At 44.5% G+C, this 27,805-nt stretch overlaps 1 protein-coding gene across 10 annotated transcripts in view; it reads left to right on the top strand.

Moving 5' to 3' along the window:
- Positions 1 to 27,805, top strand: part of SLC12A6 (solute carrier family 12 member 6) — a 46,108-nt gene that overhangs the window by 16,772 nt on the left and 1,531 nt on the right. For 3 of the 10 annotated variants that reach the window (XM_083706551.1, XM_083706554.1, XM_083706553.1), the window contains 23 exons: positions 12,162 to 12,206; positions 15,003 to 15,100; positions 17,386 to 17,517; positions 18,604 to 18,750; positions 19,129 to 19,183; positions 19,675 to 19,805; positions 20,015 to 20,256; positions 20,577 to 20,791; positions 21,104 to 21,262; positions 21,710 to 21,808; positions 21,965 to 22,022; positions 22,774 to 22,948; positions 23,032 to 23,150; positions 23,227 to 23,325; positions 23,638 to 23,757; positions 24,282 to 24,386; positions 24,593 to 24,761; positions 25,339 to 25,534; positions 25,622 to 25,791; positions 25,887 to 26,018; positions 26,615 to 26,722; positions 26,804 to 27,003; positions 27,550 to 27,683. In XM_083706551.1, the coding sequence (XP_083562677.1) occupies positions 12,162 to 12,206; positions 15,003 to 15,100; positions 17,386 to 17,517; positions 18,604 to 18,750; positions 19,129 to 19,183; positions 19,675 to 19,805; positions 20,015 to 20,256; positions 20,577 to 20,791; positions 21,104 to 21,262; positions 21,710 to 21,808; positions 21,965 to 22,022; positions 22,774 to 22,948; positions 23,032 to 23,150; positions 23,227 to 23,325; positions 23,638 to 23,757; positions 24,282 to 24,386; positions 24,593 to 24,761; positions 25,339 to 25,534; positions 25,622 to 25,791; positions 25,887 to 26,018; positions 26,615 to 26,722; positions 26,804 to 27,003; positions 27,550 to 27,683 (3,108 nt within the window). Of the gene's footprint in view, positions 1 to 3,882; positions 4,077 to 12,161; positions 12,207 to 15,002; positions 15,101 to 17,385; positions 17,518 to 18,603; positions 18,751 to 19,128; positions 19,184 to 19,674; positions 19,806 to 20,014; positions 20,257 to 20,576; positions 20,792 to 21,103; positions 21,263 to 21,709; positions 21,809 to 21,964; positions 22,023 to 22,773; positions 22,949 to 23,031; positions 23,151 to 23,226; positions 23,326 to 23,637; positions 23,758 to 24,281; positions 24,387 to 24,592; positions 24,762 to 25,338; positions 25,535 to 25,621; positions 25,792 to 25,886; positions 26,019 to 26,614; positions 26,723 to 26,803; positions 27,004 to 27,549; positions 27,684 to 27,805 lie in introns of those variants that run through there. The other 7 variants (XM_083706555.1, XM_083706556.1, XM_083706558.1 and 4 more) reach the window with 5 other exon arrangements.

Raw genomic sequence — 27,805 nt, 5'->3', positions numbered from 1 at the left:
AACCACATAATTACTAATGTAACAAAAGTAGGCATAAACAATAAATAAAATATCAAAAAGTACACAACCAAATTAAACAGTTCCCACCTAAACCATAAGATCTAAGATAAAGATACAAAAAATGATATCAATAACAGCAGCAGCATTACCCCCAAAACAAAACACCCTAAACAATACTCCACCCCAAGAGACTGTTTTGCAGCCTCAGCTTTGTAGCTGGAGTCAGTCAGTCGGCCCCAACCACCCAAGCCAGGTGGGAAAAGTCCTGCAAGACAAGGAATCATATCTTCCAGGACTCGCCAAGTAGCATATATTTTGCCTCAAGCCATTGAAACATCTTGGCTAGTTGAGGGAAGAAGGGAGGAGGGGTTTTCATTAACATTTTAGCTGATTATCTCCTGGCTTAACACTTCCAGAAGGAGTTTACAAGTGATAGGGGGATGACAGGATGGCAAAGATTTTCAGAGGAGACAGCAATCAGTAGAATTAGCAGGAAACTGTAGCCTGTACCTGAGAAAGGAAGCTGGGTTTCAGCTTCAAGAGGCAGAGAAGGAGCCTTCCTTATGGATTTCAAGTTCAAGAAAGCATTGTACCAACTGTCACTTCTGTACTAGAGCTTGAATTCCATAATGGAGGCTCCTTTGCCTCTTGAGGCAGAAACAGAGCTTCCCTTTTCAGGTACAGACTACGTTTCTTAAAGCAAAAGCTAGATTTTAAGAGTAATTTGTAGCAAGGGATTTGCCCTGAGTAATTGCATTCTAACATACTGGTTACTGGAATGAATTATGAAGCTCATTGTTGCAGTCATTAACTCAACCTTTAGGACGACCACCCTCCATGTGTTCCTCCCTGCATGCTCCTTTAATAATGCGAGGCCCTTCTCTGTATTCCTCAACTCCCCAAGGCCTGGCAGATGGCAACAAAAAGTAGGGCACACCTTGTGGAATGCCCTCCCAGTTGAGATTTGCCAAATCCTGACACTTTATGGTTTTAGGCATTGGCTCAAACCTGAGTGTTTTTAAAGGACCTCAGCTAAAAAACTACTTTCTCTGTGCCTTCACTTTGGGTCTTTTTGTTTGTTTGTTTGTTTGTTTGTTTGTTTCGTGTTTTTTTTGAGGGTTGGGAGTTATGAGTTCTTTCTGTTGCTTTTGGAAATTTTGGGTTGCCACTATGCTGGTGTTTTCTGATGGTTGTCTTAATTAATTTAATTAATTTGATTTCATGTTGTGTATATATATGCTGTAGTAAGTTGCTTTGGAGGGACGCGGGTGGCGCTGTGGGTAAAACCTCAGTGCCTAGGACTTGCCGATTGCATGGTTGGCGGTTCGAATCCCCGCGGCGGGGTGCGCTCCCGTCGTTCGGTCCTAGCGCCTGCCAACCTAGCAGTTCGAAAGCACCTTCGGGTGCAAGTAGGGACCGCTTACCAGCGGGAAGGTAAACGGCGTTCCGTGTGCTGCGCTGGCTCGCCAGATGCAGCTTGTCACGCTGGCCACGTGACCCGGAAGTGTCTGCGGACAGCGCTGGCTCCCGGCCTATAGTGTGAGATGAGCGCACAACCCTAGAGTCTGGCAAGACTGGCCCATACGAGCATAGGTACCTTTACCTTTAAGTTGCTTTGAGTTTCTTTCTTTCTTTCTTTCTTTCTTAGGTTTTTTTTTTGAAATATTAATAAATAAACCTGGTTCATTGTGTTCACCCCTGTCACCTCAAAGGAGGTGACCACGCCACACTTCTGACCAATGACATCTGGCAAAGACAGTGCTCTGCTCCCCACTCCGACCCCCACTCACTGGGTGGCATCTTTCAATTTGAAATATTTCTCTCTAAATCCATTCTGAAAGCCATGAGTGATGGAGATGATTCCAGTGTCACTGATCCTGACAAGCCTGTGCTGGGTTGAGTGTTTGCAGTACTGGCCTCACATTCCCAGTTTAGCTGTCTTTTAAGCTGATTATGGCATTGGTCCTAATCTCAGCATCTTGAAGGTATAAATAGCTTGGGTGAGATTTCTGAAAGTAGAACTGGAACAACTGGACTTTTCTAGATTGGCTGCCTGCCTGAATTATTTTAGCCCACTAGAGTGTGGTTACTTTTACTAAATGAGTATTTAGAACAGGGGTCAGCAAACTTTTTCAGCCTTGGGCCGGTCTACCGTCCCTCAGACCATGTGGTGGGCCGGACTATATTTTGAAAAAAAATATGAACAAATTCCTATGCCCTACAAATAACCCAGAGATGCATTTTTAATAAAAGGACACAATCTACTCATGTAAAAACATGCTGATTCCCGGACCGTCTGTGGGCCGGATTGATAAGGCGATTGGGCCAGATCCATCCCACGAGCCTTAGGTTGCCTACCCCTGATTTAGAGTGCTAAAGGCTATATATAAAGATATAAAAGTATTGCAGTCTCTGTCCAGTAGACTTAAAATGTACATCAGTTATACAGAGCAGGTTGTGAACCACAGATATGGCTGCTAGGTGGTTGTGTGGAGTCAGAAAAGAAGAATTAAAAAAAAAATTGCTGAAAACTTGTATCTTGAAATACAGTGGTACCTCAGGTTACAGGCGCTTCAGGTTACAGATTCTTCAGGTTACAGACTCCGCTAATCCAGAAATAGCACCTCGCGTTAAGAACTTTGCTTCAGGATGAGAACAGAAATTGTGCGGCAGCGGTGCAGCAGCAGCGGGAGGCCCCATTAGCTAAAGTGGTACCTCAGGTTAAAAACAGTTTCAGGTTAAGAACGGACCTCCGGAAGGAATTAAGTTCTTAACCCGAGGTACCACTGTACCTGGGAAGAGGCAAAAATATCTTAACCTTTCACCCACCCATTCCATTATCTTCATGTTTTTCAAACTTAGGTCTCCAGCTATTGTTGGACTACAACTCCCATCATCCCTGACCACTAGTTTTGCTAGCTAGGGATGATGGGTATTGTATAACAACAGCTGGAGACCCAAGTTAAAGAAACACCGCTTATCTTTCTTCCTCTTCTTCTCTCCCCTCTATTCTTCTTTTTCTACTCTTTTCCGAGAACTGGAGGTTCTACCCAGGATTTATAACTCCCAGATATTTTTTTCTTGGTTCAACCACGTAAATGCTGTTCCAGGAACATCACAACACCAGCTCCGATTCTCTACTGCCCACAATTCTTCTATAACCTGGGAGGATTTTCTCCCCATACTAATTGCTCAAAGCTTCTGGGAATATTTAAAAGCAACTAGGGACCCCTCTGCATTCAATTGCCATTGTCATGCAGGCATATGCACTGTGAGTCACATTATGGCTTTGGGGGAAGGCATTTTGCCCAGATTAGACAGTCTTCTGGTAGGGAGTAGGCTTGCTTTGCTGAAGTGCTTAAATTTGTTTTGTAGAGTACATTTCTTGTCCCACAGGCACCACTAGTATGGCTAGACCTAAGTCACTCCTATTCTTTGCTTTATAATTGATAATTACTCATAGTTGGATTCTTCAAGTACATGCTGGTTCCTGGCCCTCTGTTACATGACCTTTACAGCTCCTCCCAGCTTCATCCTTACCTAGTACCCTGTGTGTGGTGTTTGTAGAGTTGCCAACCAGCTCTCATGCCTGCAGGCATGTTGTATTTCCTCCCCAGCCCACAATGGAAATGTTTCTGTGTGGCTGTTACTTCATTGCCCTAGCTTAAAGGTAGCTGCAAATCAATGCTCTGGAGCTGTCTGTCTCCTATCTCACTGAACTGAAGGCAGCAGTAGAGGAGGGTATAATCCTCTTAGCACCAATGTGGTAAATATGCTTTCTGGCATGCGTACACCAGGACGCATCCACTCACATACTGGTGGAGGTGTGTCTTTCTAACACGCACACAAACCAGCACACACCCTATCCCTCCCATTCCTCAGGGGTTGCCTGTCACCTGATCTACCAACCCTTTCAGTTCTTCCGTTTCTGGCCTGGGAAGAAAGTTTTGCATTGAACATGCCTCAGTTCACCGTGACAAAGGTAGAAGATGATGATGAGGGGGAAGTGCAGGAAGGCATGCAGAAAAGAGCCAGCACAGGGCAGATCTGGAAACCTAATGAGACTGCCGGGTCAGGTAAGCAAGTTAGCTTGGATCTCTTTCTTTGAGATTTCTCCCTCTTCTCTCCCCCCCCCCCAACTTTTTACTTGGGAAGCTTTGATATGGAGAAGTAATGTTACTAGACTCTCCCTTTCTTGTCTGCTAGTAGGCAGCCTTTGTGACTCCTCTAGTTTTGTTTCCAGTTCTAGATATTGCCAGATTCCCCTTCATCGCCAGTAGCATTCCCAGTGTCTCTGTTGCTTTAATTCACATTCCTCCCACCTGACCTTCTATAATCCAATGGTAGACTCTTTGTTAGAATTCTCTGGTTTGACCTTTAGTCAAACAATAACTGAATGCCAGGGGGCTGATTACTGATGTGGAACAGAAATATAATCAAATGGTTAGAGGAGGCTATTGAGGTTTGGCGCCAGGTCTGAGCTCCCTGTTCCACTTTCGGAAGGAAATGGGGATCCACGCAGTAGTAACAAAGAGCCAGGACGCCTAGGTGCTATTTTCAGCTCTCGGATAGGAAAGCTGTCTAGAACAATAGAAAACTATAGGTTCTGATTCCCAAGCAATCTTAGGAATATCATCTAGACGTTAGAGTAACGTAGAATTAGGCAACAACATTTTCTAGTACCATAAAAAACCCTTAAAGCTGCTCTGCATCTCACCTTCTGAGCAAAGTTTCAGGATATCCCCTTCTTTATCTCTTTAGGTTTGCATTCATTCTAGCATTCACAATAATAATAATAATAATAATAATAATAATAATAATAATAATAATAATAATAATTTATTATTTATACCCCGCCCATCTGGCTGAGTTTTCCCCAGCCACTCTGGGCGGCTCCCAATCAGTGTTAAAAACCGTACAGCATTACATATTAAAAACTTCCCTGAACAGGGCTGCCTTAAGATGTCTTCTGAACGTCAGGTAATTCTTTATCTCTTTGACATCTGATGGGAGGGCGTTCCACAGGGCGGGCGCCGCTACCGAGAAGGCCCTCTGTCTGGTTCCCTGTAGCCTCACTTCTCGCAATGAGGGAACCGCCAGAAGGCCCTCGGCGCTGGATCTCAGAGTCCGGGCTGAACGATGGGGGTGGAGACGCTCCTTCAGGTATACAGGACCGAGGCCGTTTAGGGCTTTAAAGGTCAGCACCAACACTTTGAATCGTGCTCGGAAACATTGCATGTAGCTGGTGGCCAAATATCCGTTCCATACAGGTGATACCTGTGTAACATTTTCTCCTAGAGTAGGTTTCTCCTCTAGGTTTCTCCACCTTGCTGTCTTTACATTCTTTCCTATGCTGTACTGTCTTTCTGCTTTCCAGTATCAATTTTCTTGTGATTCCTATTTAACTGTATGAGTAGGAATTGCAACAACACATTTGCATTGTGGAGTGCATCTGTTTAGGATTCCAGCCAAGATACTCTGCTCTATTACCCTATTGACTGGTAGTTTTCCATCCCTGCCCCTCCAAGAGTCAGCCAGCATTCTATGACAACAGAGCATGTCATTGTTAAGCCATTTTGGGTGTGTCCCCCCATTCCCATTTTATTTATTTACTTCTGCAAATCTTGGAGTTCTGCCAAGCCTGCTGATTGCTCCCTCTGCAGAAGATGCTGTTCTAGATACATAAGGATCCACATGTTTTGTTGTTGCTTTGAGTCTTGAGAAATAAAGAAAGGGCTTATTGGTCCCAGCTTAAGAAAGGTTGTATATCTGTTCTTTTCCATTATCTTCTCCATCCCATTATTAGTAAGGCTTTGCTTTTGCCAGGTGGGAATTGGGCTGAATAGTTTATCTTCAAAGTGTTATTCTTCTCTCAGCACCAGCAAGTCCTTTGATTTGTTAAACTAAAGTTTTCTCACAGCTTTGTCTCTTATTTGTTCTGTGGATTAAAACCACTTTATGTGGATTAAAACCACTTCGTAAAAGTCTCACTGGTTTTGGCTGTGGTTTTTACTTCTGTTAGAGTGTGGTTAGAGTGTTGGACAATGACCTGGGAGACTAAGGTTCGAATCTCCACTCATCCATGAAGCTTACCTTGGGTTGTCTCTCAGCCTAACCTTCCTCACATGTTTTTTTGTGAGGATAAAATGGGAAGGAAAGAACCATGTTCACCACTTTGCGATCCTTGGGAGAAAAGGTGGTATATAAAATGGATGAATAAAAGAATGAAAGGAATCTTACATGAAGTGGATGTGATGGTGTTAGTAATACAACAAGCATTTATTTATCACCTAATTTTGCTGTTGGTCTAGAAATGGTTCACATTAGTCTGTAAAGTGGTCTGTCTCATCCTCCTGCTCCCTATCACCCAAAAAGGTAACTCACTATTATTCCCATTTATGGGGGGTTATTGAGTTGTTGTTGCTTTTATTTTGATTATGTACTTTGTGGTTTTATATTCCGATTTTATCCTGAGACCTGCGGGTATAGGGCAGTATATAAATTCAATAAATAATAATTATTTTACAAACTTGGACAAACAGCTTGCTTAATGCCACCCATTGATTTTTCTTATACTAATAAAGTAGGGATCTGAACCCAGAATGAAGCAGGACTCTAGGCTGCAGAAGATGGAAAATTAAGAACATAGACTCCAGGGCATTTTTCTTACTTAGGAAGGAATAAAGTGGCAAGTAGATTTGTCAGTTAGGAATTTCTTAGTTACAGTATTGACAATAGGCAGCAACCTACTTTAATGCTCTTTGTGTGTTCATCCTTCCTCTGTGTGATCAAATGTACTGTACTTGAATTATAAAGGTAAAGGTAACCCCTGACCATTAGGTCCAGTCGTGACCGACTCTGGGGTTGCGACGCTCATCTCACTTTATTGGCCAAGGAAGCCAGCATACAGCTTCCGGGTCATGTGGCCAGCATGACTAAGCCACTTCTGGCGAACCAGAGCAGCGCATGGAAACGCCGTTTACCTTCCTGCCAGACCTATTTATCTACTTGCACTTTGACGTGCTTTCGAACAGCTAGGTTGGCAGGAGCAGGGACCGAGCAACGGGAGCTCACCCCGTTGCGGGGATTCGAACCACTGACCTTCTGATCAGCAAGTCCTAGGCTCTGTGGTTTAACCCACAACGCCACCCGCGTCCCTACTTGAATTATACACAGTTGCAATTGAAAAGTGACATGTGAACAAGAGGTGGTACCAGTGCTACTGATCTGCCAGCTACGTAGTTGGATACCAGCCCTATTCATGAAAATATCATTCAAATTTTGTCAATGACTATGGCAATTAAAGGCTGTGCATTTTGCTGTCTGCAAAACCAGCTGCTGTGTTTGAGAGACCGAGAAATGGCATGTGCTTTTGTGTTTTTGCTCTTGGTACTGACAGTGGGTAAGGTTCTTGTGCTGCACAATGGCTCAGATGATTTGATTTAGGTTCTGTCTGAGAGAGCTGACTGTGATCTGGCAACCCAGGTTAAATAAACTCTTGGTGCCCACCCTATTCATCTTTCTGATGCTGCCTCACTCATCAAAAGGCATGGTGTTTGTGTGCTCAGTCACTCTCTACATGCACACAAATAGCTACAACCATGGGAGTGTTCAGTTTACTTTTTTTTTATTGGGGACAGGGTGTTACATCACACACTGTTCCCCCAGTGAATGCCCTTTAGCAGTTCCTTGTTGAAGAATCAGCGGGGCATAGTCTGATGCCTTACGCTTCACCCTCTAGCCTGCCAGTGCCTTGAATTCCTTCCCACCCCCTTCTCCCTTCTGGGCTTCGGGTCAAATTGAAACTCCATTCAGGCCCTATCTGCCCCCACCTTTCCTCTGCAGCTAGTAGTAACTCTGAACTATCCTGCCAACAGCTGCACCTTTCCCATCTGTTCCCTATCTGGCTTAGTTCCCAACCTTTCTCCACCAGCAGTCTCTGCTGACCAAGGACCTGATCCTGCATTTCCACAGGAGGGAGGGAAGTGTAGGTGGGCAGTCCTTCACATTGGGGAAGAGACTTTTCTTTATATGCCAGCTTATTCCAAGAGCTCATAGTAGGTTGTAGCAGCTGCTAAACGGACACAAGAGAGTCATCCTAGGTGTGCTGTTTTCACTGCCTACTTAGCCTCCTACTTGGCCTGCTATTTGTACACCTCAAATACCGTACACACATCTCTCTATATAATTTGGCTTTGTATACATAATAATAGCCATAACCAAGCAATTTCATTATTATTGTTGTTGAAAGGAGAGAGAAAAAAGAAAGAATAAAAAAGTGAAGACAAAAAACAGAACAAAAATAAGGAGAGACAGAAAAATCCCCTAACACATTAGTGTTACATAACGAAAACAAAAAACAGATTATCCAATTTAACTAGTTTTGAATATAAAAACAGAAAAAATAATCCAAATGGAAAAAGAAACAGAATGACTTCTGGAGTGGGCTGAGCTCAGTTTTCTCCTCCTCCTTTCCTATCAGCTTGACTCTGACTTGTTAATATTTTATTCAAAAGCGGTGATGACTTTTGCTGCTTCACTAGTCAATAAATAGGTGATACAGAACAGGCATAGGCAAATTTGGCACTCCAGATGTTTTGGGACTACAGCTCCCATTATCCTTAGCTAACAGGACCAGTGGTCAGGGATGATGGGAATTGTAGTCTCAAAACATCTGGAGGGCCGAGTTTGCCTATACCTGATATAGAATGTTCTCTTGCTGATTTTCACTGCTGACTGTTTATACCCCAATCTACTGGCAGAATGCCCATACTAGCAAAGCAATTATCTTCAACAGTGTATCCTCTTATAGTTAGTTAAGGGAGTAATTCAAAGCTTTGTGAGTTTGACCTGAATCTGAAATACAAAACTTTGCCTGGAACTGAATGTAGTATTTCACATTCTTTGCCCTAGGAAGGGCTTTTGCGTTAACAAATTTAGAGCGCTCTTAAATCACATCCTTGGAAAAGTCCAGAAAGAAAGATATATTCTTCTGTTCCCTCTTCACTGGGGCTTCCATTGATTTTTGGCAGAATTCGCGCAAGAGCTCATCTCTATCTTGAACATGCACAAACTTGACAATTACTGTATTTGAGGGAGCCCACTTCCTTTGCCTTTTCACTGGGATTTTCAAAACGTGTTCTATGTCAAACTGATGTTGAGCTGGCAGAGAGAGCACCTCTGTGACCTTGGGCAAATAACATTGTTCTGTCCCTCTAAATAAAATAAGAATCATAAAGACCTTTCACTACACGCACAGAGAGGGAGAAAATGTGTACTCTTCAAATCACTTTTTTATTCTGGATGTAGTGGTTCTGAATAACTATCAGCCCTTGGATCCATATTTTTTGTCATTTGCACAGATTAAGGTTGTCATTCCACACAAAAGCTTGCTTTGAGAAACTCCCTCTTTGTGGCACACCTTAAAGCATTCTAATGGTGTCGTTCACCTCTTGGTAAAATGAGTCAGAATTGAAGGGCAGGGCTTTTTGAAACCTAGAAGTTAAAAACTACTATGGATAGCTATTTTAGGGGCTAAGGTTAACCTTGGAATGGAATATGAAGGGCAGAAACAAGCCTCTTAACATTAGACCTCCCAGGCTGAGTAATGCAATCACATGCCCTCAGCATGACAATCCTAAACTCAAACCCTTTTTCATAGAATCATAGAGTTGGAAGAGACCACAAGGGCCATCGAGTCCAACCCCCTGCCAAGCAGGAAACACCATAAGAGCACTCCTGACATATGGTTGTCAAGCCTCTGCTTAAAGACCTCCAAAGAAGGAGACTCCACCACACTCCTTGGCAGCAAATTCCACTGTCGAACAGGATGTTTTCTGACCCTCCAAAGTACCAGAGTCTTAAAAGGATTTGCTCATTATTGTGCTGCTATCAAGATGGAAAAAAACAGAAGTGCACTTCTAGTCTGACCTAGACTATGTACACACATCCTTCCTGGTCGGAAATGTCCAAATCCCAGGATTCTCCATATAATCTCTATTTATCCCAGGCAGTTTGAATCCCTTTATCCAGACAATGAACAGAAACAATGCTTTCTGTGTAGGGCACTGAGTGCAGACTCAACAAACAAAGGATGCTTCTGCTTCTGAAAGTTGAATGGTGCCAACAGGACTGGGGAAATTGCCAAGACTGGGGTGGCTGACAAGAGCAAAGATAGGTTGTTGAACAGAAACACATCATTTGTGTTTGATCCCTCATCAAACAGACTTTGCTTCCATCTGTCTGTTCTGAATGATTTGCTGTCTACTCTGGCACCACCCCCCCCCCCACATGTTCACTTTGCAGGCCTTGATAGGTGTGATACACTTCACTGAATTTGCGGGCCTCCAGCTAGACCCATGGCCTTGCATCCCCCTGTTCCTCACTGCTTGCTGTTGCCCCAGAGAAAGGCACCATTTGGAGCTCTATTCATGTGGACCTTGTACATGTCTTTACATTTTGAAGAAACTGCCTCCCCACCCCTTTCTCCTCTTTTAAAAATAAATAGTTGCTTCTACCATACCTTGTCTTGTTATTATTTTTGCACCTTTTTTCCAATACCAGGCCCACCCACAAGGCATAAGGTGTAAACATGCATAAACAGTAAGCAATATAAAATATCAAAATAATAAACAATCTAAGCTGCAGCAGCACACTTGTATTACCAAAACTTATTGAAACATAAAAAATTACAAAAGTGAATGGGCTTGTGTCCTCCTTGGGAGAGCAGGTTGGGAGTCCCTTCCAATTACTTTATGAATGGTTTTGTGCTGCTGTTTGCAAGTACACAGAATGCGTGAATGGATTGGTGAAAAGCACTGCAACTATCCCCTAAATTGAATTGCTGGATCTTCCTTTAGGATTCAAGTCAATTTTAACCCCTTCCCGATTTTCCATATACCGTACTTTTTGGAGATGGAAACCCTATGCCTACCCTAAAATGCACTGTGATGTCTCTAGTCTCCTTCCCTTGGTTGTCACAATCCATTTTTAAGGTAGGAAAATGAAATGATTCAAGCAAATCAGGTTGTTGTGATTTTCCCCCTCAAAAATTCATTGTTAAATGGGTTTGACACTGCTACACCTATATATTACCAAATCTTTGCCTTCAGGGTCTGGAGTGTTTGCATTTTTATTACAAGAAACCTCTCTAGAGAATTTAAGGCTCGATTTGTCACAGAGTCAGGCAGGGAGACAGTGTGGCATTCCCTAAAGGGAATTTATTTTATTTATTATTTTATTTTATTTGTTTATTTAGTTTAAGGTAAGACTTTGGAAAGTAAAACCAAAAGTAGGGAATTAGTCTCCTGCATTATTTACTGTGTCAGGTAAGGACAAACATACATAGAATGATGTTTATCTGAATAAAAAAGATGGTGGGTAGAGATTCCCCCATAGCCCAGTCAACAGTAATAAAATTCAGAGGTGGAGAGGATATTGGGGAGAAGTCAACACCCATCTTGCATGTCTAAACTGTAATAAGAGTGCTGTTGATCTTTCCCACCACCATTTTCACAACATTGAAGGACCCCAGAGTTCCGGCCACACTACTCCCTACCCCTACAATCTTATCACTCCAGCAGGCCAGACAAGTCATAAGCTATAGAAAACCACTCTGTCCTGGGGAGGGGAGGGGATGCTAGCTAGTGACCACAAGTGACAACCACTATGCACATGAAACAAAGCTCATTCACAGAGACTGAATCAACATATCTTAATAGTGGTAGAGGGTGGGGGAGATATTGATATGATACTGTCCTGTTGATTTTGCTGGCTTCCCTTCTCAACACAAAAAATTACTCCCTTTCCCCAGTTGTCCATTACCATAAAGCCTGAACAAAGCCCGGTGGGGAAAAAGCCCTCCTCTCCCCTTTGAGTTACAGAGTGTTTTCAATGGTGTGTGGGAGGGAAAGGAGATAAATCCTTTCTATGCTACTTCTATGCTACCCCGTTGCAGCTATTCTTGTTTTGAAATCACAGCTTAATACTATTATTTTTTTACTCCTTACCATTTTTGTTGCTGATTGTGATTGCGGGGGAAGAAAGCCATTTTTGAATCTTGGGGAAGTGGGAGAGAGAAATTTTAGCCCATCACTTTATTCCCTCATTCTCCCTTTATTTTGCTATTCATTTTCTTTCCCGTTTTCTGTTTGATTTTTCAGATGTGAGTCAAACTTCCGTCACAGGGGAACAGTATCAGCTCTTAGGTACAGTATTACAGGACTTCCGTGTGTGTGCAGTATATATGTCTCCTGTGTCTATCAGTGTTGCCCATTGTTAGACAAAGGTGTATGTGCCCCATTGCTAGGGGACAGGTGAAAAATAAGTTCTCTGTGTGAATGCATGTGTGAGAAAGAATGACTAGTAAAGAAAATGGTATATGGTGTAACCATCTTATGTTGAAGGCACAAATGTCCCTGTGTGTGTGCTCTAGGGCAGACCTGTAGATAGCCACTCTACTGGTTGCCTGTGGCAAGTATTATCCAGATGAATAGAGTACTTCACAGAAGTTATTGTTTAAAAGCCATAAATTGCTAGCAAGTACAGACTTGCTGGTAATTTTTTGTAGGCTGTTGAAAAACTGCTTTAGGCAAAAACCTTCCTGGAATGCTCTTGTTCAAACTAGATTTTTATAGCATTTAATTTCAGCCTAAATTCTTTTCACCAAGGGATGGTAGCCGTCTCTCTGTTTACAGTGCTCTTCTTTGAAGATCAAGGTGACATTGAATTCAGACCTGTATCACATCTAACACTAAGAAGTGTTGTCCTAACAGGGATCTGCTTTACTTGATTGTTCCAGAATAACAACCTTTGAACTCACTGCTGTATTTTATACATTTGAGGAAGTGATCCTTGATGGTTTAAAGACAGCCAATGATCTTTGTAAAGATCAAGGATTCTTGACTTGGAATAGCCGATTGCATAAGTAGTAGCAGGATTGTTATCTCTGGTATGTCATAGTTAGTGCATTTAAGGTACCCTGGAGACATAGTAAGCAGGGGTAAGCTGCTGAAGTACTCAGGAACTCCTTGTTCCTATACACTGAGGATGCTATCTAATAATAAAAATTCAGAGAAGCCTCACACTTGATTTGAATAATGGATTCTGCATCTTTTTTAAAGAAAACCCCAGAAATAATTTCCATTAATTTCATTTGCCTTTTCCCATACACAGCTGGCCTGTTGCCATGATTTGTATGAGTGCTTTTCTCACTCCTTTCTCACTCCTGTAGCCAGAACTGGATGAAACATTTCCTGAGATTTATTATCCGCTTTGTTCTGAAAGTTGAAGGAAACAGGGTGGGGTGTTAATCCAGCACAGCCAGGTGCCAAGATTCCATGCCTCAGGGTTGTTGGGTAGGCCTCAGTAATAAATGTTGTGGTTCCTTGCTTGCGGACAAGCCTGTCTCTATGATTTACTAATTTTTTGAAGAGCACCCAGCCCTAGAGTATTCACTTGCATATCTGCATTCTGTGAGATGGAGCTGGAGGGGAGAGAGGGATGTTTTCTCATGTGGCACAGATAGATTTAGAGTTCAGGGGCTAGCATATGCTGATGGTTTAGAGAATGGGCACCAGGTCTCTGCGGTTCTGTTTCTGGATATATGGATCTGATGGGGTAGGAGAGAAATGAAGGCAGCTAGTAAAGCAGGGTACAAGTAGAGATTGGAATTCCTTATTCTCAAACTTTGAGACAGTTGGTATAGTTTTTAGCTTTCATGGTTGCACATAAACTTTGGAAAGTATGGTAAAATTTCAAAAAGGACTGTAAACAAATAAAGAGGCAGCTCAGCTTAGGCTACGTGTACAACATACATGTAAAGCACCTTCCACACACACAAAAATAATCGGAGCCATAGGTTTTAAGGATGCTGAGACTTGTAGCTTCATGAGTGGTAACCTATAGTTCCCAGGATTCAGGGTGGAGGGTGGCTTTAAATGTGCTTTAGATGCATGATGTGTACACAGACTTTGTTAGCATTTAAAACTGCTGTGATTTTTAACCTTCATTCAAGGACTGAGTACAGCTTTTCACACCTGAAGCACTTATAAGAACCTTACAGGAGGACTACAACGTGCCCCTCTTTAATTTGGAACACACCCTGTTCTTGAAAATTAACAGGCAAACAGCTTTCAAGTACATGCAATTTAAATATGCAAATTGCCATTGCCGTGGTGCTTGTTAGCCTTTTCCTTACTGGTGAATTCAAAGTATTGCATTTGAGGGAACTTTTCCTCCATATGAGGCTGTAGCACAACCATGCATGTAAGTTTGCTAAACTTGGCTGCTTTCCTGTCCGTCTGTCCTTCCAAACACCAGGGGGGAAAAGAACCTCCAAAGCTGCATGGGACTCCCTTGCCTATCCCTTCTGTCTTGGCAATGGTATAAGGCAAGGAGAAGTGAATGCTTGACAGCAGTATTACCCAGATGATCTTTCTAGCCTCAGATTCCTTATGTCTGTGTAGCGTATTTCTCCCCTAAACCCCTTGCCTGCTGCTCACCACAGACCCCACTCATATGGGGACAATAGTAAATGCCCTGTGGTAAAAATTAGTGTCAGCAACTGAGCAGGCAAGTAGCTCATGATCTGAAAAGATCTAGGGTAAAGATGGGGGAGCGACTTTTCATACCAAGTGGACTGCAAGAGTACTTTGACAGGGAACCCGTAAGCCACATACTGCCTTGTGCGTGGTACCTTCCCAAGGCCCGCTAAGTGAGGCTCTGGGCTTTGGAAAGGGGACACAAAGTCCTGTCAGGGTCCTTGAACCTTCATTCATCCCTTCCCGAATCCCAGCACCTACCTTATCTGCTTTCTGAAGGCAGTGCAAGGGCTGTGGCTGGGTGTAGGCACCAAAAAGGCCGTGATGGACTGCCTTGATCTAGGGTGTTTTTCTTACTTTTCCCACTGCCCAGTTAGAGTTCCAATAATCTAAATGTATGAACAGCACTAACTCTTTGCTGGACTACTCCTTTCCTTCCATTTGATCTCTCTCTTGTTGCAGATCCTGGTCACAAGAAGGATCCTCATAATGCCTATCTCAACAATATCAACTACGAAGATGGCGATGAATTCTTTGACAAGAATTTGGCACTTTTTGAGGTAAGATCATTGTTGGTGGGTTAGTTCTTCCTGCCTTTTGCCTTCCTTCCTTCCACTATGTGTGTCCATATATGTATTAATCGGTGTTAGATATGAAAACTAGGAGCTAAATGGTACCTTAAACCTAGGTTAGGGGCACAACAATGGAATGTCTAGGCACAATTTTTCAATAACAATAATACAAAGCTGAAAATTAATAAACTGCAGCTAAAATATTATGTTCATTTTTCACATGGTCTAGTCCTTCCCCTGCCCACTCCCCTAATAATTCTTAAGAGGGTCTCTTCTCCAGTTTCCAGAGAGTGGCTGGAAGTGGAGAGGCAGAAAAAGGTCCTCTTTTCCTTCCCCTCAGCAATTTTAATCTGAAATCTTAGGCACAGTGCTGTGCCTAGAGCTCAGAAACTGCCTGCGCTAATGAAATTCCCTATTGGAAAATGCACCTAGAACAATGGGAGTTTCAAACACTGGTTTAAATCATACCTTATAGCCTTTCATGATAGCTCTGCTCTGTTTCCCAAGGCTATGCATGGTTGTTGTTTTTAATTTCGCAAAAACACAGAAAAAGTTGCAAAGGATTGGGAACTGTGACATGGGAAACTGCATTTTGGAAATCTTACGTCTCTCTTTTATTTTTTAAAGGTTATTTTTTAACTCTCATAGCTGCAGCGATGGACTTGAAAATGTATAGGCAGGGATGATAAATCTCTGGCCCAGGGGTGAACAACCTGCAGCCCACCAGATTTTTCTGGACTACAACTCCCATCAGCTCCAGTCAGCTAGCCAGTGATGAAGGCTGATGGGAGGTGTAGTCCAACAACATCTGAAGGCCTGCAGGTTGTGCACCCGTGCTCTGGCCCATGGGCCAATCTTGACCCACAGAGGGTCCAATTTGGCCCATCAGACCTTTTTCCCCAAGCTGCACCTACTTGCCAATCAGCTGACATTACTGGGTGATGAGGTTCAATCCTGATGGAGGCTGCTTGGCTTTACTGCAGTGAATGCACTGACAATGCAGACTTCTCACCCCACCCCTGTGGGGAGTGAGCTAGCAAAGCAGGCCCCTGCAGAGAGCAGGATACAACCCTTTGCTCATCAACTGGTAATCAGAGTATTGAGTCCTGCTGGAATGAATGCATTGGCAAAACAAATGCCCCTCCCCACCAGCCCCCAGCTGATTTTGACAGGTGGGTAGGATGGCCTTGTTAGTATTTTTACTGTATTTGTTAGAAGATGTGTTTTACAAAAAATAAATTGTACTGGGGAAAGAAAACCAATATACAGTGGACCTCTGGTTACAAATTTAATTCATTCCGGGGTCCATGCACACCCTGAAAAATCCATATCCAGAGGTGGCCCTTCTGTGCATGTGCGAGTGGCGAAACCTGGAAAAATACTTCCGGGTTTGCCACTTTCGCAGTCTGAAGTTTACGTTACTTGAGAGTAACGTAACCCGAGGGTCTACTGTAATGTAATGTAACAGCTGCTAAATCTTGTGACTCCAATTAAGGTCACAGAAACGCTGAATCGTTGCTTTGTTAATTGGTTAACTCCCTTTAAAAGTGAGCCTGAATGTGTCTTTGGTAGTGATAGGAGGGGTGGGAGTTGAAGGTTGGTTGCTTTGCTGAGTGTGGAGACTCCAACAACATACTGCTGGAGGAGTGGTAAGGACAGACAAGCTATAATTTCTGCACTGCTTAAAGGAGTTTTAGAAGCAAGAAGAGCCTCTCATGGGTTCAAGAGAGTGAAATACAATGCATCCAACTCCGTATATATGTATAGTAACTTGTAATAGTAGCCATCCTGCCAGTAAAGAGTCACCTTCAGAGTATTGTGTGTGGAGTCTACTTCATCCCTAGGGTTTTGAGGGTGAAACCTCTGTATCAATCTGCATAAATCAGAAAAATAGCTAACAACCCCACAGCATCACAATGACAGAAGTTCGACAAGGGTGGCCCTGCTTACCTGACAAGGTGGGCCCACGGGGGTGGGGAGAAAGTTGTCCCACCCCTGTGGCAGAGGAAGGAGGTACAAATTGATCAAAGATTGCAAATTTGCCTAATTTAGCAAAATGTACTATACAGATTGCAGAATTCAGAATTTCTTGGCGTATAAGTTGTGGGTTTTTTTTTTTTTTAATGTTAAGGTTATACCATTTCTGTCATATTCTGCTATCCTATTCTTCATTCCCAAACTACTATAACCATGCTAATGACTAGTGGTTTTTTGCCTTAGGAAATTTTTCATATTAAGTTTTAATGTCTACTGCCATCCTTTCTACTTTGCAGGAGGAGATGGACACCCGGCCCAAGGTGTCCTCCCTGCTCAACCGCATGGCCAATTACACCAACTTGATGCAGGGAGCCCGTGAACATGAGGAGGCTGAGAATGTCCCTCCAGGCAAGAAAAAAGCTATCAAGGTAAGGAGCTTGGTGATAGTGAGATACTAAGGCAGTTAGAAGTGGTAAGCATTTGAAGGTAGTGAATGAGTTGATATCCAAAACTGAAAGGAGTTGATGCTTTCGCCATGGCTGCCCTACAACTATGGGGCTTCCCTTTCCTGGAGATTTTCCAGAACAAAAAACTGTGCTTCTTGAAGTTTAAAACACCTTTTTGTTTGAGATGGATTTTAGCCACTGGTCTTAAGGCAGCATGAGGTAAACCTCAAAAAATATTTTTGATTTCTTGACATTTTTTTGAAATTTGTAGGAGCCAGTTAAAAAATAAATACATCAGATCAAATAAAAGCCCTGCTCAGAATTATGCAAAATGTTCAGATTCCTAAGCCACCAAATCAAGCTCTGAGGTATCTGAGTAACCAGGTACCCAGGATTTTCCCCTAGTCCTATGAGCAGGGCTTTAGTTTTTATGTGTTGCCTATTTGCAATTGATTTTTAATATGACTTACTATATGTGCAGTTTGGGACGCAGGTGGCGCTGTGGGTTAAAGCCTCAGCGCCTAGGACTTGCCGATCGAAAGGTTGGCGGTTCGAATCCCTGCGGCGGGGTGCGCTCCCGCTGCTTGGTCCCAGCGCCTGCCAACCTAGCAGTTCGAAAGCACCTCCGGGTGCAAGTAGATAAATAGGGACCGCTTACCAGCGGGAAGGTAAACGGCGTTTCCGTGTGCGGCTCTGGCTCGCCAGATGCAGCTTTGTCACGCTGGCCACGTGACCCGGAAGTGTCTCCGGACAGCGCTGGCCCCTGGCCTCTTAAGTGAGATGGGCGCACAACCCCAGAGTCTGTCAAGACTGGCCCGTACGGGCAGGGGTACCTTTACCTTTACCTTTACATGTGCAGTTTAGTGCTGTTACCTGCTCTGCACTTGGTGGCTGGGTTTGTCTGGGAATTCAGACAAAGGGGTGGGGTTGTCAAAGAGAAAGATATCTGAATGCCAAGTAGCAGAGAAGTCGTAGGTATTTAAATCACGTATGCAAAGGATGAAGAGCAAGGTAGGGACAGCAAAGTGGAGTAGGTTTGGTTTTCAGAGCTTGTCCTTTTCCTTCCAGTCTCCACAGATGGGCACATTCATGGGAGTCTATCTGCCTTGCCTGCAGAACATCTTCGGGGTGATTCTCTTCTTACGGCTCACCTGGGTGGTGGGTACAGCTGGCGTGTTGCAAGCCTTTGCCATTGTCCTCATCTGCTGTTGCTGTGTGAGTTCCTCTCTCCTACTGTCTGAATCATGTCCTGGTTTAGGGGTTTTAATGTCTTAGAGAAGAAGATTGGAGTGAGCAGTCTGGACCACAGCATGGAGATGGGGGCTAAATCATACTTTGTGACTTTAGCAGGCCACAGCTGAGATCCTAATGTAAAAGTCATAAGATCCCACATGCATCCAGCTGTGTCATGAGGCCAGTGATAGATTTTATTTCCACAACTTGTCAGATTTTCTTTAGCTGTAGTTGTATCTTATGGGAAATTGCCTATTGTCCTATCTAACAAGAGTATAATTGCACAACCAAATGAATGAAAGCCCTTTAAGATTGTGTGTTTTTCTTCTAAATCCTCCTGTGGTCTTTTCTCCTCCTCAGACTCTGCTAACAGCCATCTCCATGAGTGCCATTGCCACCAATGGAGTTGTGCCTGGTGAGTACTTAATATCTCAAGAGCCATCTTCTCCCACACTTCCCTGCCCACCAAATACATTCATCTTCAAAGGCAGCCCTGAGTGCTCTCACCATCAGAACTTAACCAAGTAACTAGTTGGGACAGGTCCTTTTCTGAGGTGGTGCCCAAATGGTGGAATTCTTTCCTTAGCATTGGTATCTGGTGAACAAGTTTATCTATGTCAGATGACATTCATCTTGTCATAAAAACACAATGCCTTATAGTATTTGAGATCCACAAATCCACTGAGATCCACTGCTTTGTTTTGTGCTACGCACTGGCTAACTCAGTTGATTATAACCTGTTGGTTTGTTTAATTTCATTTGGGTGCTGTCCTGACAAAATTCTAGAAATAAAAAGTTCCTCTACAAGCAGATGTTTAGGATGTGTAGGAAGTGCAAATGATAACCCTTTCCCCTGTCTGCAAAGTCTCTTGACCTCCTACCCACTGCTTTATTTCCTCTTCACAGCTGGGGGTTCATACTTCATGATCTCACGAGCTTTGGGGCCTGAGTTCGGAGGAGCCGTTGGACTCTGCTTTTATCTGGGCACCACCTTTGCTGCTGCAATGTACATTTTGGGAGCCATTGAAATCTTCCTGGTAAGGGTTCTGCTCCCCTAAAATTAACGAGATGCAGTGCTCCATAGTTGTGAAACAGGTGCTATTCCACACAGCTATGGCCACTTCCAAGCAGCCTGACAGCCTTGAGCGGAGTGAGCACTTCTGCTAATCTTGCAAAATCCATGTTTTCCCCCTCTATCTGCTGACCTTTCTAAAAGTGACATGTGTCTCTTCCTTCCCTCTCTCAGATGTACATTGCCCCTGAGGCAGCCATCTTCCATAGTGAGGATCCCTTGAAGGAGCCAGCAGCTATGCTCAACAACATGCGGGTGTATGGCTCAGCCTTTCTAGTGATTATGGTGCTGGTGGTGTTCGTCGGTGTACGCTACGTGAATAAGTTCGCCTCTCTCTTCCTTGCCTGTGTCATCGTCTCAATCCTGGCCATCTACGCTGGTGCCATCAAGTCCTCTTTTGCACCTCCCGACTTCCCGTAGGTTATCAATATACTTGGATATGATTCATTGTGACTTCTCTTTTAATCAGTCTGGGATGTCGCAGATCCTACGAGAAGTTGTTGGAATATGTAGTTTTGTGAATGTGCATAGAGTTGTCTGTTCTGTGGAAGGGTTAGGGATCTTTGGTCACAGTTTTTTTACAAGACTGCAACCATCTCTCCATAGTTAGATAACTTCAGTTTCCCATGCCCTTGGGCAACTTAAGGGTTGGGACTCTCAAATTTGTTTCTGCATGCCTTGGCCTCTTTATAGCCTAATGGGTTTGTTCATCTTTTTGTGTCTCCTCTCCATTCAGCGTGTGCATGCTGGGGAACCGCTCTCTTTCCCGGCACCACATTAATGACTGTGCCAAGACGGTGGAGCGTGACAACATCACCCAGCACACTGTCCTCTGGGAGTTTTTCTGCAATGCTACCAAGCACCACAATGCCTCCTGTGATGATTATTTTCAGCACAACAATGTCACCGTTATCCAGGGTATCCCAGGGCTGGCTAGTGGCATTATCACTGGTGAGAGATACCTTTCCTTCCCTGTCAACAGTACACTTGGGTTTCCCCATGTTGGGACAATCCAAGAGGTGTCCTACACACTGTCTAGATAAACAGCCATTTCCCTTCCCTCCCTAATTGAGGGCCTGTGTTGTGTAGTGGCATAAATAGCAACTGGGTGTCCCTGCGACAGTCACCACCTCTTAGCCTAACCTATCTCATAGGATAGCAAGAAGAAGTTTGTAGACCACTGGAGGAAGGGTGGGATGATGATGACAGCAATAATCGTGGTGGTTCTGGTGGTAATAATAATAATGGTATTGATAATTGCAGAGAATCTTTGGAGCAGCTACTTGGTGAAAGGTGAAATAATTGAGAAACCATCATTGCATTCAGCTGATGTGTGGGGAAGCCTGAATCAGCAGTATGTGCTGGCTGACATCACCACTTCCTTTACGCTGCTTGTGGGCATCTTTTTCCCTTCAGTCACTGGTAAGAGCTACGTTGTTGCTATGTATTGTTCAGAGGTGTCTCCAGAGACAAACCGTTCCAGAAGTGTAGATAGCCAGCTTTGAATCTGGAATGCTTGTACTTAAAACACAGGTCTTTCTGTGGACTCTTGCAGTTTTCAGCAAAGCACCCTCTTTCAGCCTAGGAGTAAGGACTTAATATTGCCCCATCTGTGAGCTGAACTGGATGCAGCTTTGTTGCTGCTGTTCCCCTCTAATGGCCCCGTTTGATGCAATATTGTCTTTCTTCATATTGCCTAGCATAAGATCAACTATTTTTTTTCTTTTACATCAGGTAATAGATCATATGCAAAAATTATTCAAAGGTTCAGTATAGTTTCTTAGCAGTACCTCCTTTGGTCACAGAATTTTGTTTTCTTGCCCTCAGAAAATCTTTTTTTTTTTTTTTTTTTTTTTTTTGTCTTCACAGGAATCATGGCTGGATCAAATCGTTCTGGAGACCTAAAGGATGCCCAGAAATCTATCCCCATTGGTACCATCCTGGCTATTCTCACCACCTCCTTTGTGTGTATCCTTCCTGGCAAATGTAGGGTCAAATAAACAAGGGATGGATAAGGGTGGGATGGAGGGATTTGGTGCCTGTGTGGGAAGGATGGCTGCCCTTTTGCATCCTTTGCTGTCTTGCAAGAACATCTTACTGCTCCTTGACCATTTGACACATCAGATCTTAGCAACGTAGTGCTGTTTGGGGCATGTGTGGAAGGTGTCGTGCTCAGAGATAAGTAAGTAGTAACTTTCCCTGGTGCCACAGTTCTCAGATATAAATCAGACGTGAAATTTCTATTTTGGATTCAAATTTTAAGCTGTGTTCTTAAAAGGCAGTTATGGCTACCAACCTGGATGGCTTTAAAAGCAAATTAGACAAATTCATAGAGGAGAGAGCTGTTAATGGCTACTAGCTATTATGGCTGTGCTTTGCCTCCACAGCTGTAGGCATTAATGCTTTTGAATACCAGTTGATGAAAGCCACAGGATGGGAGAGTGCTCTTGTGCTTGAACCCTGCTTGTGGGTTTCTCACAGGCATCTGGTTGGCCAATGTGAGAACAGGATGCTGGACTAGATGCGTCATTTTGACTAAAAATGTGGGGCCCTTTTTAGGGGCAGAGTCTCAACTCTTTGGCACATATTTCTGGCCCACTCATTTCTCAGCCATGCTGGATACATGCTGTTAGCCTGGATCCAACCCACAGAAAGGAAGCTGGAGAGAAAACTGAAGCTAGAATCCTATATCTGCTTTCCTGGGAGCAAGTCACATTGTACTGACTAAACTCATAGGATTGTACTGTTAAGTTAGTTGCATCTATTCCTTTTGAAACCAATGGAACAAATGCAACTAACCTAGTTTGGATCTAATCCTGCATCTTCTGATTTCTCTGTGTGCTGGACCATTTGTTTCTGCTGGATCTTTGTACTTCTCACTATTAGCCCTTAGACAGATACCTAATGGCCTCACGTTTGCTTCTATTGGGTAGGTTTGGTGATACAGTGAAAGGGAATCTGGTGGTCGGGACCCTGTCCTGGCCCTCCCCTTGGGTCATTGTCATCGGTTCATTCTTCTCCACGTGTGGAGCTGGGCTGCAGAGCCTCACCGGCGCACCCAGACTGCTACAAGCCATAGCCAAGGACAACATTATACCCTTCCTGCGGGTAAGAGTGACAACTGCTTATTGAGTTGCTGCTGAAAAAAGCCTTGGTTTGTCCCAAGTAATCTGTTTCCTTATTCACTCTAGGTATTTGGCCATGGAAAAGCCAATGGAGAACCCACGTGGGCCTTGCTTCTGACAGCAGGCATTGCAGAACTGGGGATCCTCATTGCCTCTTTGGATATGGTAGCACCCATCCTTTCCATGTAAGTGCCATATTTATCATGGGTTAGAGTCTCTAGGAATTGTACACTGCTGAGACTATTTTCTGTTCTCCCCTAGGTTCTTCCTGATGTGTTATCTCTTTGTCAACCTAGCCTGTGCATTACAAACTCTGCTACGCAGCCCCAACTGGAGACCCCGCTTCCGGTACTATCACTGGTAAGAGGCCACACTACCTAGTGAGTCGGAGGAGGAAGGACATTGGCGAGTTCTACAAACAGACGGGGGAGAGAGGGTGCAAATTCAGACTCCTGAGTTCTGTGTCCTGTTGTACAAAATGGGTTTAGCATAAAATGAGGGAATTGGGGCTGGACTCCTGGCCCTGTGTATTTGGTATGTCTGCTGACAAGTACAAAAGGTTCTCTTGAATGGAATCCAGCACCCTGAGACTCTGGGCTCACATTTTAAACAGCAAACGAAATAAACAATAGTCTGCATGCTTTCCTCCCTTCCCCCTTTCTCTTCTTGTAGGGCACTCTCCTTCATGGGCATGAGCATCTGTGTGGCACTCATGTTCATCTCCTCCTGGTATTATGCAATTGTTGCCATGGTGATAGCTGGAATGATCTACAAATACATTGAGTACCATGGGTGAGTGTCTGTAACCTTCCAGAGCTCTAGCTTTCTAGCCCTCTTTATCCAGCCTCATACTCCACAGCCGGGGAACAGCAGGGGGAATTCCTTGCAACCACACTCACTCACTCAGTCTCCAGTTGGGTGAGAGCGGAATAATTTCCTTTTTGGAACTTTTGCTGAGATCGTGAGGGTGAAAGTTCGGTTGTGGGTTTCTGAGGCTCAGGCTCAGGAAATAGACGATTGCAGCCAGAAGTTTTGGGGCCTTTTACCTTCAGTTGCAGGATTTTTGTTTTCTTTTTGTGAGAAATGCAGGTCAGAGGGCATGAAGGCTTGGAATCATGATCCCTTTCTTTGAATGTTGAGGTTGGAAGTCACCACACCTGACCTCTTTTGTGATGCAGCCTTGTCCTCCTGCCTCCTGCATGATTGCCTTGGCCGCATTTCCCCCTCTGCCAATGCTTATGGAAAGGAGGGGCACTGAGTGACTTGGCTCTCCTTGAGCTCATTTGGCTGAACATTTTCTGCATCCCCCCCCCCAGGGCCGAGAAAGAGTGGGGCGATGGCATCCGTGGCCTGTCCCTCAGCGCAGCCCGCTTCGCCCTGCTGCGTCTTGAGGAGGGGCCACCCCACACCAAGAACTGGAGGTAGGAAGAGACTCTATGCTTCTTCGTTTTGCCATGGGCTGTGTGTGCCACATGCAGAGACCTTGTGCATGCATACGTGTATTTGTGTGCATGTGCTGTGGAGTGCTCCAAACGTGCACACAAATACGCTCTTCTGGGTGGCAGCTTGAACCCACCTGCTACTTTGCTCCTTGTATGTGCATTTTGGACTTTCTTTTCTTTCTTAGGCCACAACTGCTGGTGCTGCTAAAGCTGGACGAGGATCAGCACGTGAAGCATCCGCGCCTGCTCACCTTTGCCTCTCAGCTGAAAGCTGGAAAGGGCCTCACCATCGTGGGCTCCGTCATGGTGGGCAACTTCCTGGAGTGTTACAGTGATGCACTGGCTGCCGAGCAGGTGAAGCCCACTGCTACTCACTGGATTTCATAGGTCAAATAGGAGGTGTAGGCACTGGGGTTGATCTGGCAGTCAGGCCATCAGACTTAGAAGCCCTACTTCCTGATCCTAAATGAAGAGGACAGTTGTGGTCATTCAGGCATAATGAATTGGGATTATTCCTTTCCAATATTCAGCAGATGCAAGAAATGTATGAAGCTGACTTATACTAGTCAGACCATTGTTGTCTCTAGCTCGGTATCATTCACACTGACTAGAAGTGACTCTCCAGAGTTTTAGACAGGGATCTCTTCCTGCTTTACATGGAAATACCTAGGATTAAACTCCATTGCCGTATTAGTTCCTGCTGCAGAAACCTCCAGAATATTGATTTCAGAAACCATTTCCTCAGTAATATCCCATCTCCATAATGCCTTCGACCCTGAAGGACAAGCTTTTAAATACTTACGGTAACCAACTTAAGTGAGTTGGAGTTCAGCAACACAGGATTTCACTGTGGCAAAGCATTCACCAGGTTGGGGCACAGAGTGCTCTCCATACTAATGCCCTCCAGCAGCCTTAATGTTTCTTGTTTCAGACCATCAAGCACCTGATGGAGGCAGAGCGGGTGAAAGGCTTCTGCCAAATTGTGGTGGCTGCCAAAGTGCGAGAGGGCATCTCCCACCTCATTCAGTCCTGTGGGCTGGGTGGCATGAAGCACAACACGGTTGTCATGGGCTGGCCCAACGCCTGGCGCCAGAGTGAGGATGCCCGTGCTTGGAAAACCTTCATTGGTAAGGCCTCTCCCATAGGGAGGTGAGAGGGAGGGCTTCCTCGGTCAAGGGATCCATATTGCATTACTCTCTCTTTCTACCCTGCAGGCACTGTCCGAGTGACTACAGCTGCTCACCTCGCCTTGCTTGTGGCAAAGAACGTGTCCTTCTTCCCTAGCAATACAGATCCTTTCCCCGAGGGGAGCATTGACGTCTGGTGGATTGTTCATGATGGTGGGATGCTGATGTTACTCCCTTTCCTCCTCAAGCAACACAAGGTGCTGGCGGGGGGGGGTATCACTGGGGGAGATGAATCAGGGGGGGAAGGTAAACCGGTAGATGGGGCTGCTAACCCTCTTTTCCCACTTTAAAGGTGTGGCGTAAATGCAAAATCCGCATCTTCACTGTAGCCCAGCTGGAGGATAACAGCATCCAGATGAAGAAGGATTTAGCAACCTTTCTCTATCACCTCCGCATTGAGGCAGAGGTAGAAGTGGTGGAAATGGTGAGAGACAAAACAGGCAGAGGAAGCCAGGAGGGGTTAGGGGCATTAGTTGGTTTTTGTTTTTCCTGTGGTCAGCAAGTTAGGCGTCACATAGTCAAGGGCAGGACTTGGAAGATTGATTGGTTAATAGAGAAATGAAGTAAGGGCTTGGGCATATGTTGGATATAAGAAGCTTTTCCCTATCTACTTGAAATCATACCCTGATGCCCCCTGTTTTTTCAGTGTTCACCTGTAACTTCAGGCAAATTGTGAATTGTCTTCCTGTCATCTCTCCCCTCCCCTCCCCTCCCCTCCCCTCCATAGTAACAGGGCGTAGCTACCCAGATCTTTGTTGTATTTGTTCTCTGCCTTTCAAAGAAACTACTAGTTCTTGCTTTGTAAGCCACAACATTCTGTTGCTCAGAGCATATCTACAACTGTGCAGATTCCTAGAGAAAGGCACACAGACTAATGCATGCATCCAGTTCTGCCATTTTGTTGCACTAGGAAGAAATCTGGGCATTTTTGTGCATTCTGAATGTACCAAAGCTGGCCAGAGGACAGATCGTCTTGGCCCCACTCTGTGTATGAGTTTACACTTTCTTGTCTCCCAACAGCATGACAGCGACATTTCTGCCTACACCTATGAGCGCACGCTGATGATGGAGCAGCGCTGCCAGATGCTGCGGCAAATGCGTCTCTCAAAGACGGAGCGGGACCGAGAGGTGAACTGGGCTGGGAATAAGTGGGAAGGGAAGGGCTGAAAGATTAGCACTTCCTAGTTCCTTCTTCACTGATCTTCCTAGGTGCTCCCCATACAGGCGCAGCTGGTGAAGGACAGAAACTCAATGCTGCGGCTGACCAGCATTGGCTCAGATGATGACGAAGAGACTGAGACTTACCAGGAAAAGGTGCACATGACGTGGACCAAGGACAAGTACATGGCATCCCGAGGGCACAAACCCAAGACCTTGGAGAACTTCCAGGATCTGCTCAACATGCGGCCGTAAGAATCTGCCAAGTGCCAGGACACTTCAGCCCATTTCTGTTCACTTAACTCTTTCCTGAAGTTCTGTCCTGCATTTTATGGCTTCCAGAATCCTTTTGGATAGTAACAAATCTTATTCTTTTTTTTTTTTTTCAATCTTAGCATGCTTTGGGGTCACACTTCTGCTTCTCTGTGGCAAGACCACCTTTGACACTTTTCTTTAGGGTTAGGAGTCAAAAGAGAAAAATGTCCTTGATACTTCTTCACATTTCCAGCTGATTCAATAACCATACCATCAAATGTTACATTATTTCCACTGCTTCTATTTTGGCAGCATAAGGCATTCTGTTTGTTTCCCATCTCGTGTGTGGTCCAGACCCTGTTGGCCTCTTAGATTGCTGCAGCTGCCATATTGTATCCATTCCCTCCTCCAATCCATATGTGTCTTAGTGCTTTCTCCAGTTTTCCAGAAGCCAGATCTCTGAGCCAAAGCTTCCTGCAAGTGTACATCCATAGGCATGCCTGGTCTTGGTGACAATTTGTCTCTTCCTTCCTACGACCCAGGGACCAGTCCAACGTGAGACGTATGCACACAGCTGTGAAGCTCAATGAGGTCATAGTCAACAAGTCCCACGATGCCAAGCTGGTACTGCTCAACATGCCAGGCCCACCACGTAATCCTGATGGTGACGAGAACTGTATCCTTTTCTTCAGAGTCCTGTCTTTTGCTGGGATGCAAGACAGATTGGCGGTGGCAACAGGACTGGGGTATGTGTGTATATGAGAGAGAGAGTGCGCTATTTCCTTGACTGCCTTCTAA

Source organism: Podarcis gaigeae, assembly GCF_964106915.1.
Source record: "Podarcis gaigeae genome assembly, chromosome: 13".
Taxonomy (NCBI): domain Eukaryota; kingdom Metazoa; phylum Chordata; class Lepidosauria; order Squamata; family Lacertidae; genus Podarcis; species Podarcis gaigeae.
The sequence above is the reverse complement of the archived record's forward strand: the minus strand, read 5'-3'. Positions and strand labels throughout refer to the sequence as shown.